Here is an 11023-nt window from a genome sequence, read left to right as displayed (position 1 = left end):
ATATATATATATATATATATATATATATATATATATATATATAAAGACAGACCTTTACCCATCCCTCACATAGTCCCAGATCTTCTTACACACATAGTTATTGTATTAAGATTGTTATTGCTTCTAAAATTGGTCTATTAATAATCTTTGCTAATAAAACATATGTGTTCATGTTTATGTCCTTGTGTATAACTTTTACATTTACTACTCAGCCTCCTGAAGTCCTTTCCACACCTGTCTAGAGATGTAACCCATTCTCAGGTTGCTCATACTGCTTAAAACTTCTTTATGAAGATACGGTAAAATTAGTGTTTCCAGTCCTTGCCATATTTTCCCCCATTTTTTTTTGTTACCTATAGCTCTGCAATGAAGTCTTACTGAAATCGTGTAAGTATGAGTTTTTAGAAGTGGAATTCTTAGACCAATTGGTATACATATTTAAATGTTGGTGTTTGTACTTATTGCCCAAATACTGTCCATAAGCTCATACCAAACTACACTACTTCCATAAGTCTAAAAATGCCTGTCCAGCTTCATAGATGTGTCTATATATGAACACAGAGGTCTGTATCTGACAGCGCATGGGTCAGTATCTGACTATGCATATGAATGCTTATGTGTATGTATATGTATTTGATATGACCACACACAGGTTTGTATGTGTTTACACACAGGGCTATATCTTGCCACACACAGGTCTGAATCTGAGCACATATGAATTTTGGCGGGACTTGACTGAACAATTTTTCTGTTCCGTGTGGCATGGACTGAGGTCCCTCGCTGGTATTCACTGGATAGATGGGCTTTCAGGGAGTATTTTGGATGACTTTACTCTTGTGAGTGGTGCCTTGGCAGGGATAGCTAGAAGACCAGGCTCTCCTGGCTCCTTCTCCTTGCATGTAGCCTGTGTCTCCAGTGAGTTTGTCAGACTTGTAAAATGGCAGTTCAGGACTTTCGGAGGGAGGGCACAGAAGGTATTAAGCCAGTTAAGATCTCATCCCATCCTGACATCAGCTTGACATTCAGGATCTCAAGTTCTAGATCCAGACTGCATCTGACCAAATGAAAAGGCAACCTATGGAATGGGGGAAAATATTTGCAAGTCTTATACCTCACAAGGGGTTAATATCCAAAATGTATGAGGAACTTATACAACCAATAGGAAAAACAAAACAAAACAAAACTGATTAAAAACTAGGCAATGGATCTGAATAGACATTTTCCAAAGAAGACATACAAATGACCAATAGGAACATGGAAGGGTGCTCAATATTATTAATCACTATGGAAATGCAATTCAAACTACAATGAGATATCGCCTCATACTTGTTAAGATGGGTGTTATCAAAAAGAGAAGAGATTACATTTGCTGGTGAGGATGTAGATAAAAGGGATCCCTAGTTCACTGTCTTTGGGTATATAAATTTTTCAACCACTCTGGAAAAAAGTATGGAGATTGCTCAAAAAGTGAAATAGAACTACCATAATATCCAGAAATTCCACTTCTGTGCATATATCCAAGAGTATGAAATCAGAATCTTGAGGAGATATCTTCACTCTCATGTTTTGGCAGTATTTTCACAATAGTCAAGACATGGAAACAATCTAATTATCCATTGATGGATGAGTGGAAAAAGAACAGTGGTATATACATACAAGAGAATATATTAAGGTATAAAAAAGAAGAAAATCGTGCCAATTGCAACGCCATGATAGACTTTGAGGGCATTATGCTAAGTGAAATAAGTGACACAGAGAAAGACAGATACTCTATCATCTCATTTATATGTGGTATTGAAAAACCCAATTTATAGAAGGCAAGAGAATGGTGGTTTCCAGGGCCTGGCGGGTGAGGGAAATTTGTCAATGTTAGTTAAAGGGTACACATTTCTAGTTATAAGTTGGATAAGTTTTGGGGAGCCAATGTATAGCAGGGTACAGTAGTTAACAATATATATCTTAAATATGCTCAATATATCTTAAATGTACTCATCCCCCACAAAAATTCCAGTTATGTGAGATGACATATGTGTTAAGTACCCTTATTGTGGTAATCATTTTGCAATATATGTATATGTCAGATCAACATGTTGTACACCTTAAACTTACACAAGGTTATATATCAGTTGTATTGAATAACCCTGTGAAAACACAAGTAAATAAAATTAGACTTTGTGAATTGAAAAAAGAAAGTCTAAGAACTAGAGACTTGCTCTTTCTTCCCTGTGTCCTGCATATGTTTTGGAGGTGGACAACCTAGTTAAGAGAATTTATGAGACACACCTTAAATCTTTCTGAAGTCTCACTAGGGTCTTACATCTACAACACTGAGATGATTTTCTTCTGGTGCCATTTCTTACTCTGAGAGCTTTTTTGCTCTTTGGAGACGCTATGGATGAGAACCAGCTTTATACCAGAACCCAGCAGGTCTTGACTCCTTACATGTTTCTCCTGAATTCTGCTTGAGAACTTGATAACAGTCATGCTTTTAACTCACCTCTCTATCTCTTTTTTTGAGGTTAATTTATTGATTTTGAGAGAGACAGAGACACCATGAGTTGGGGAGGGGCAGAGAGAGAGAGGGAGAGAGAGAATCCCAAGACCCAACATGGGGCTCAAGTTCACAAAACCACAAGATCATGACCTGAGCTGAAACCAAGAGTCAGATTCTCAACTGACAGCCACCTAGGCACCCCTCACCTCTCGTTACCCATCCTTCAACATATCATACACGGCTGAGGAACCAGCTGGCATATTCAGTATTATGCTTGGAAATCACAGTCAAATCCACCTGCTCCCCGACCTGTTCCTATTTTCCACACTACTACAGGTGAGGGTATTACCAAACTTTGCTAGCACTTGGTGACATGAGTCACTTTCTCTTCAGCCTCCAAGCACAGTCCACCCTGTCCTCCAACAAAGCTTTACCTACAGATGCCTCGAAGCCCTTACAGCCCCAGCAACTCCTGGGGCCGGGGTCAATGCCATGTACTTTACATTTCTGTTATGGAAGCACCACAGTTCCAGCTTCCACTCTTTGCTCTGGTTATCTTTTGCTACGTGGCATAAGACTTTGAAATGTTGTGACTTAAAGCCACAGCCATTTACATTTGCCTCACAATCTTGTGGACCAGCAATTCTGGCAGAGGTTAGCTGGGTATTTTTTCTGCTTCATGTGGCATGGACTGGAGTCCCTCTGTGGTATTCAACTGATAACTGAGGGGTCTACGGGATTCAGGGCAGCTTCATTCATATTCAAAGTGGCTTGGAAATGGTGACTGGAAAGAACCCACCGGTCCCTCTCCCTATCCAGTTAAATGTAGGACCACAGTCAGGATAGTCAGACTTTTAAAATTTAAGTATAAGTTGGTTAGCACATAGTGTAATAGTTTCAGGAGTGGAATTTAGTGATACATCACTTACATATAACACCCGGTGTTCATCCCAACAAGTGCCCTCCTTAATGCTCATCACCCATTTAGCCCATCTCTCCACCCACCTCCCCTCCAGCGACCCTCACTTTGTTCTCTGTATTGAAGAGTATCTTATGGTTCGCCTCCCTCTCCATTTTTATCTTATTCTTCCTTCCCTTCACCTATGTTCATCTGCTTTGTTTCTTAAATCCCACATCTGAGTGAAATCAGGTGATATTTGTCTTTCTCTGACGGACTTATTTTGCTTAGCATAATACACTAGTTCCCACCACATTGCAGCAAATAGTAAGGTTTCATTCTTTTTGATCACCGAGTAATATTCCATTGTATATATATCTATATATCTATATCTATATGTATATCTTGCCACATCTTCTTTATCTATTCAGCAGTTGATGGACATTTGGGCTCTTTCCATAATTTGGATACTGTTAGAAACATTGGAGTGCATGTGAACCTTCGAATCAGTAATTTTGTATCCTTTGGATAAATACTTAGTAGTGCAATTTGCTGGGTTGTAGTGGAGTTCTATTTTTAATTTTTTGAGGAACTTCTATACTGTTTTCAAATTGTGGCACGATTTTGCATTCCCACCAACAGTGCAAAAGTATTCCCCTTTCTCCGCATTCTCGCCAACATCTGTTGTTTCCTAAGTTGTTAATTTTAACCATTTTGACAGGTGTGAGGTGGTATCTCTTTGTGGTTTTGATTTGTATTTCTCTGATGATGAGTGACGTTAAGCATCTTCATGTGTCTATTAGCCATCTGGATATCTTCTTTGGAAAAGTGTCTATTCGTGTCTTCTGCCCATTTCTTCACTGGATTATTTGTATTGGGTGTTGAGTTGGGTAAGTTCTTTATAGATTTTGGATATTAACCCTTTGTCCAATATGTCATTTGCAAATATCTTCTTCATTCCATCAGTTGTCTTTTAGTTTTGCTGATTAATGAATCTTTATCTATGATCCTTATGATCTAGAAAATGCAATATATAACTAAACGTATGTGGAGATCAAGATGCTCAATGGAGCCCATTGTAAGCCAGGGAAAATGAGTAAGTGTGGAAGCCCTCAGAGATTTGATGTACAAGCAGGCTCTTGTTGGAAAATAATTTGTTTCTTATAGAAACAGTTACTCAATTGACCCTGGAATGAAATTAAGGGACTGAATTAATGAACTGAAAATCATTATGGTGTGAGTTGACATAGATTAAGGCTTTGATAAACAGCATCCACTGCGACCCAGAGTCCGGAACTGTGATTAGCTATCTTTTCAACAATTGCAGTGTTAACCTCAGTGACTTCCCTCATCCCGGGGCCTTCTGCCTCTGAGCCTCAGGATTTCATAAACAGAGATTCTAACAGCTAGAAGAAAGACCTCATTTGCTGAGGATATGACGTAAGCCTGAGACTGGTTCCTCTTTAATGCCGGCTTAAATATGACTTCCCTTACCTAAATCTTTCCTACTATAAACTCACAATTTATCATTTGCTTAACATTTTTTTTCTGTTTAAATTATATGCTTTTCACATATTTGTCTGTGCCTCTTTCTTGGCAAGAACCAAGTCACTCTTTCTCTAGAGATTGTTCTAGGGGAGAAAAACTGTCCAGAAGTGTTTACTTTATTTGAATTTGTTGCACATATTCTAATAAACTAATCTATAATGACCTTACATTCTCTTTCATTAAAAACAGTAATGACATAGAAAGCCATAGGCTGTGTCTGCACACAGAAATGGGAGGATTATTTTCCTGATACACTGGCCCAAGAGATTTCTGGCAACTCAAATATCTGTGCAGGCTGGAGTTTTTGTTAATTCCCTAGATGGTTTTTTGTTATATTTTCTTGTGCATAAATATCCCTCATTACTTGTACAAACATATGGAAGAGCCCAATTCTCTTGGATGAAGAGCGGGGAAAGGTAGAAACATGTCTTCCGTTAGGGAAGAAGTGACCTTAAGGATACGTATGTTTTGAATGAGTGAACAGGTAGAGTTCTCTCTCACCTGAGAGACTGCTCAGTCATTGGTCTTCCAGGAAGCAAATTCCAGAATTTTTGTTGTTAGGCACAGAGACATGCTAATGTACAGAGACATAAATGTTATCCCAATCCTCAAAATAAAATATTTTTTTTGTTGTCTCATCATAAATGTCTAATAAGAGATTTATTTAACTAATTTGAGGTTATAAAATTTTGGGCATTTTTATGTTGACAAATAACAGGCTTGTCCAAGTTAATTTCTACTTAGGATAGTAGATATCTAATTAGGATAATTAGGATAGTAGGATATCTAATTAGGATAATTTTTAGATGCACTGATCAGGCATATATTATTATGTGTTCTATGGTCACCCGCAGTTCTGTGAAGTATCTACAATTACTCACAGTGAGAGAAGCACTATTTTAATGACCAAAGAAACGACCCAAGAGGTGAGTCCTTAAAACAACCAAGGGATATGCAATGAAAACTCATGTAATATATTTAAGGTAGCTAATGTCTTAAATACCATATATTTTCATTGGAGAAAGACTGGATTGAGGAAATTAAGCTAGCAAAACTGAAGTTAGCCAGTGTATCTAAAATGTATTTGGTATTAGTATTATAACCTGACATATTTTTATTGTCCATTTAGCCAAATAACAAAGAGGAACACATAATGCATTTGAAATAAACTAACGGAATTATAAAGTAGGTTCGTGGGCTATTTTACATAGCATGTTAATATGTGTAATTACTGTTAGATATATAAATTAGAGAATTTAAAATTGTATATCATATCAAGTGTGTTAGAATATAGAGGAATAAATAAATGCCTATTCTGTTCTGGAAGCTTGATGTGCACTGTTATGTGTGAATCTTAAAATTTTCATTGGTACGATGTTGCTGCATATTCATGAAGAAATTCATGCTCGTGAGTAACTTTTGGCCATTGAGAGAGACATAAAACTGTAATTTGTAAAATACTATAGTATTTTTGTTACCATGGGATTTTAATTTATCTTTTAAAAGATATATTCATAACAAACTATGTAAATTATATCTTTTAAGTAGAGCTGTGTTTACGTAATGGTTTCAGTTATTAAAGCCTAGTAAGGCTATCTGTCCGTTTTTATAGTATGAAATCTTTGATGACTTAAACCCTGGAGAATAGTTTATATGCCTCATTCCTACATGTGAATAATTTAACTGGCTAGTAGAAGATTTATCTTGGTGAAATCCAAAGTGGGGATTAATAAGAGTGAAGAACACTATTTCTTGCAGAAAATAATGAATGAAAAATAAGAATTATATATAGACTACATTGTAGTGTTATGTTCTTGAACAGGAGTGGCTCTATCAATCTAGAACTTCCACGATGATAACACCCCCCAACCAAATGGAGTAACAATGTGAATGAAGCATGGAGATCATTTGTCACACCTGGCTTCTAAGGAAAGCTCAAGCTTTTTCTTCACGTGTCCTCCCCTCCCAAATCCATGGGATTGGAATCAACTTGTTTATATATGAAGTTTAGTTAATTCTTTAATTTCCTTGAGCACTGAATAACCCAAAAGTTTGGGCTTGTGTCTGTATCTGTACAATTCTTCTCTCATTTAATTTTGTCCTTCCCTTCAGATGTAGGGTCTCTAAGGAATCAGTGCTTTTATTCTTTTTGAATTTTTTTTCCTTACCAAGAAGTGCTCTGTGTTTAATTGCTATGACTTCCCAGGATGCCTCCTGAGTGACCCCTGGAAGGTTCAGGGGATTTGCCTTCTAGCACTTCCTCACTAAAGGAAAACTTTCAGAATAAGATTTTTAAAAAAAGTTATTTACTTATTTTGAGTGAGATAGGATGAGCGAGGGAGGGGCAGAGAGAGGAGAGAGAGAGAATTGTAAACAGGCTCTGTGCTCTCAGCGCAGAGCCTGATTTGGGGCTCGATCCAACCAACTGTGAGATCATGACCTGAGCTGAAAACAAGAGTTGGACGCTTACTGACTGAGCTTCCCAGGCACTCCTGAATAATATTTTTAAAAGAATACTAACCTCACTTAATTATTACATTAATATTCTTTTTTACCTGAGGATATTCATATCTTCAATATAATTTCTCCTCTCTGATTTGATACTTCCTTTCTTTCATTTTCTACCTTTTTTCTCTAGTTTTATGCTTGCTTCTAGACGAGTCACATTTCATCATATGTAAATAATACTGCTCATATGTAATAAAATAGGTAATTCCTAAGGCATACAAACCTATCCTATGCACAGCAAGTGGTTCATGAGTTAGAGGTGCAATATTCTTTTTACCTGGGACTATGTCTATGATACTTACTAAATTGACAAAGACTCAGATGATTTGTTCTGATACAACTTGATAATGAAACATTCAAGAACATTAATCATAGTACAATTTACTGAGCCTTTAAATAGGTGCCAGGCAGGTTCCGGATGCTTTATTTGTAATAAAACAACAAACTTAAGAATATAAACTGTTGCTCTCCCCATTCTACAAATCATGAAACTGGGACACAGAGAGGTTAAGTTACCCAGCATTGCCCAGATGGCACATGGCAGAGCTGGGATTCCAACACAGGCAATGAAGTTCCAGAACCCACATTATTCACCATTGCACTACGCTCCCTCTCCAAGGATGTTTTGGGTCTTAACTAGGTGCACACTGAATGAGAAACTTGTAGTCATGATTTGATCTTGGTAATGATCAAGTCCCAGTTGCCACTGGCTAGCCTTTCTCAAGTAACAGTAACAAGATTGGAAATTTTAATGTAATTATAAAAATATGAAAATAGAAGGAAATGTCAGCAAAATAGAAGGGGTGGAGCTGCACAAAGGTCTCACAGAGCACTGGATTGGAAAGGATTCTGAGGTGGATGAGTTTGACCCCCTTCGTTTCCAATGAGCAAGCTGAGACAGGCTTGTAATACATTTAGAAGGTGACTCAAACCCATGCCTTCTTACACTGAGCTTGGACTTTTCCCCCAAGGTGCTGTTTTTTGCAACCTGGGCAACGAAGTTGTATTTTTGAGTGCTCTCAGTACCTAAGAAGCATTATAAGTAAAACCATGTCCCATTGTACCCTACCCCTCTTTTCAGCGTCTGTTTCTCTTCCCTCACTACCTAGCTCATGCCAAGAGTTTTGAAAAAAAAATACCAGGTGCTAATGTAACAATTTTTGAAAATCGCAAGTCTCTCCAGTTCAGTTCAAATGTATTCGCTGAAAATCTAGAGAGTTATTTGTGTTAAGATATTGTGGGGTGGGCAAACATTAAATGGAGAGAACTCCAACTCCTTACAAAGCTGATCGAGAATCATACCAAGTCATTGTAATAGGGAACAATGTGCTAAATAGTTTTGCAGTTATTTGATACAGTTAAATCTAGTCTTTACATCAGAGTCTAGTCTGAACATCTAATAGTGGAATATCATAGTATTATTAAGTGATTTATTACAGAAGAGATGCTATTTTTGGTGCTGGATACATCACACTGTAAAGGTACTCACTGCAACTACGTACTATCACCTCAAAAGTCTGACTCTATGCCGATTTATGTAGTGTTTATTGCCACCAGCAGAAAGTAAATTTCTGGAGAGCAGGAATCCTTTCCTCGTTTGTGACTGCTGACTTCTGTGCCAAGAACAGACATATTAAATAAGGCTATAATAAATCTATGTCGATAGCTGAGCTTTTGATTACTCCTCTCTATAGACGATCCCCTAAGACTTAGAGATAGAACTTCTTTCTTGTAGGACAACAAGATCATCTGAAGACAAATAGGACCATCAAGGGAAGGTGTAGCAGGCTTTTTGGAAGAACTCAATAGTTACCACTAACTGTTTATTGCGTATAAACCACTGTAGAAAAGACTTAATGATGAAGATGTGCTCTTAACAATAGACGTATTTATAGTCATGTTCACGATTTAATTACAGATTGCATTGTCCTGAGCTCTCATCCTTGAAACAGGCCATATAGAAAGAGGAAATGGGAAATAGTAACAATGTGACGGAATTTGTCCTCCTTGGCCTCACCCGGGATCCTGAAGGGCAAAAAGCATTATTTGTCATGATTTTACTGACCTACATTGTGACAATAATGAGCAACCTGCTCATTGTGGTGACTGTGTTTGGCAGCCCCTCTCTGGGCTCCCCCATGTACTTCTTCCTCACCTGTCTGTCACTCATGGATGTTGTTTATTCCACTGTCATCTCTCCCAAATTGATTATAGACTTACTCTGTGACAAAAAGACAATTTCCTTCCCAGCTTGCATGGGCCAGCTCTTCCTAGAACACTTGTTTGGGGGTTCTGAGGTCTTCCTCCTGATCGTGATGGCCTATGATCGCTATGTGGCCATCTGTAGGCCGCTGCATTACTTGACTATCATGAATCGACAGGTTTGCATTCTGCTGTTGGTGGTGGCCTGGGTTGGAGGTCTTATGCACTCTATGGTTCAACTTCTCTTTGTGTACAGCCTCCCGTTTTGTGGCCCCAATGTCATTGATCACTTCATCTGTGACATGTACCCATTACTGGAACTTGCCTGCACTGACACCTACTTAATAGGCCTCACTGTTGTTGCCAATGGTGGAGCCATCTGCATGGTCATCTTTATCCTTCTGCTCATCTCGTACGGAGTCATTCTAAATTCTCTTAAAAGTCACAGTCCGGAAGGGAGGCGCAAAGCCCTGTCCACCTGCAGCTCCCACACCACAGTGGTTGTCCTCTTTTTTCTTCCCTGCATTTTCATGTATGTTAGACCTGTTTCCAACTTGTCCATTGATAAATCCATAACTCTGGTTTATACAGTTATCACTCCCATGTTAAATCCTTTAATATACACCTTGAGAAATTCGGAGATGAAAAATGCTATGGAAAAATTCTGGTGTAAAAATGTAACCAAAAGTAAAATAAGCATGTGTCACTGACACTGAACACATTTATGATTAATTCTGAAGCAACAAAAAGGTACTAAATTCTGACAATGGATTTAGTAAATTCAGTGGATTCTCTAGAGATGTTTCTCTTTATTTACACAAAGTCATCAAGAAGTGGAATGGATTGTCTTTTGAGGTAATAATCAACCTAATAGGGAAATTCTGGAGGTTGAATAATATTTGTCCCATTACAAGTAAAAATACAATTAATTTCACCTCGTAGCCTTATTTTTCTTGGTTTATATTGAAATGGAACTTTAGAAACAATAGTTTTTAAATTAAAAAAATGTCTTTTTATTTTGAGAGAGAGAGGAGAAAGTGAGCATGAGTTGAGGAGGGGCAGATAGAGAGGGAGAGAGAAAATCCCCAGCAGGTTCTGCACTGCCAGCAAGGAGCCCAATGCAGAGCTTGAACCCGTGAACCATGAGACCATGACCTGAGCTGATATCAAGAGTCAGACGCTTAACCAACTGAACCATCTAGGCACCCGAAGAGTTTTAAAATTTTAAATGTGAACCAACCTACTTTTGAAAATTTACTTTCACCCAAACTAAAGAGAAAGTAATTTGGCTAATACTTAGAACAAATTACTGGGGCCAAAAGAGTGGTGTATAAATTTTAATGCTCATTATTCTATCAGCACAGAAACTTTCT

General features: G+C 37.8%; 1 protein-coding gene across 1 annotated transcript; it reads left to right on the top strand.

The window, feature by feature from the left end:
* The first annotated feature begins 9415 nt into the window (after positions 1 to 9415).
* LOC125916349 (olfactory receptor 4A5-like) lies at positions 9416 to 10360 on the top strand. Its single transcript, XM_049622509.1, has one exon. It carries the CDS (start codon positions 9419 to 9421, stop codon positions 10358 to 10360), a length of 942 nt encoding a protein of 313 aa, XP_049478466.1. The 5' UTR covers positions 9416 to 9418.
* Positions 10361 to 11023: the final 663 nt, after the last annotated feature.

Source organism: Panthera uncia, chromosome D1 (assembly GCF_023721935.1).
Source record: "Panthera uncia isolate 11264 chromosome D1, Puncia_PCG_1.0, whole genome shotgun sequence".
NCBI lineage: Eukaryota > Metazoa > Chordata > Mammalia > Carnivora > Felidae > Panthera > Panthera uncia.
Note: the sequence above shows the minus strand (reverse complement) of the source record. Positions and strands in the feature narration are given on the sequence as shown.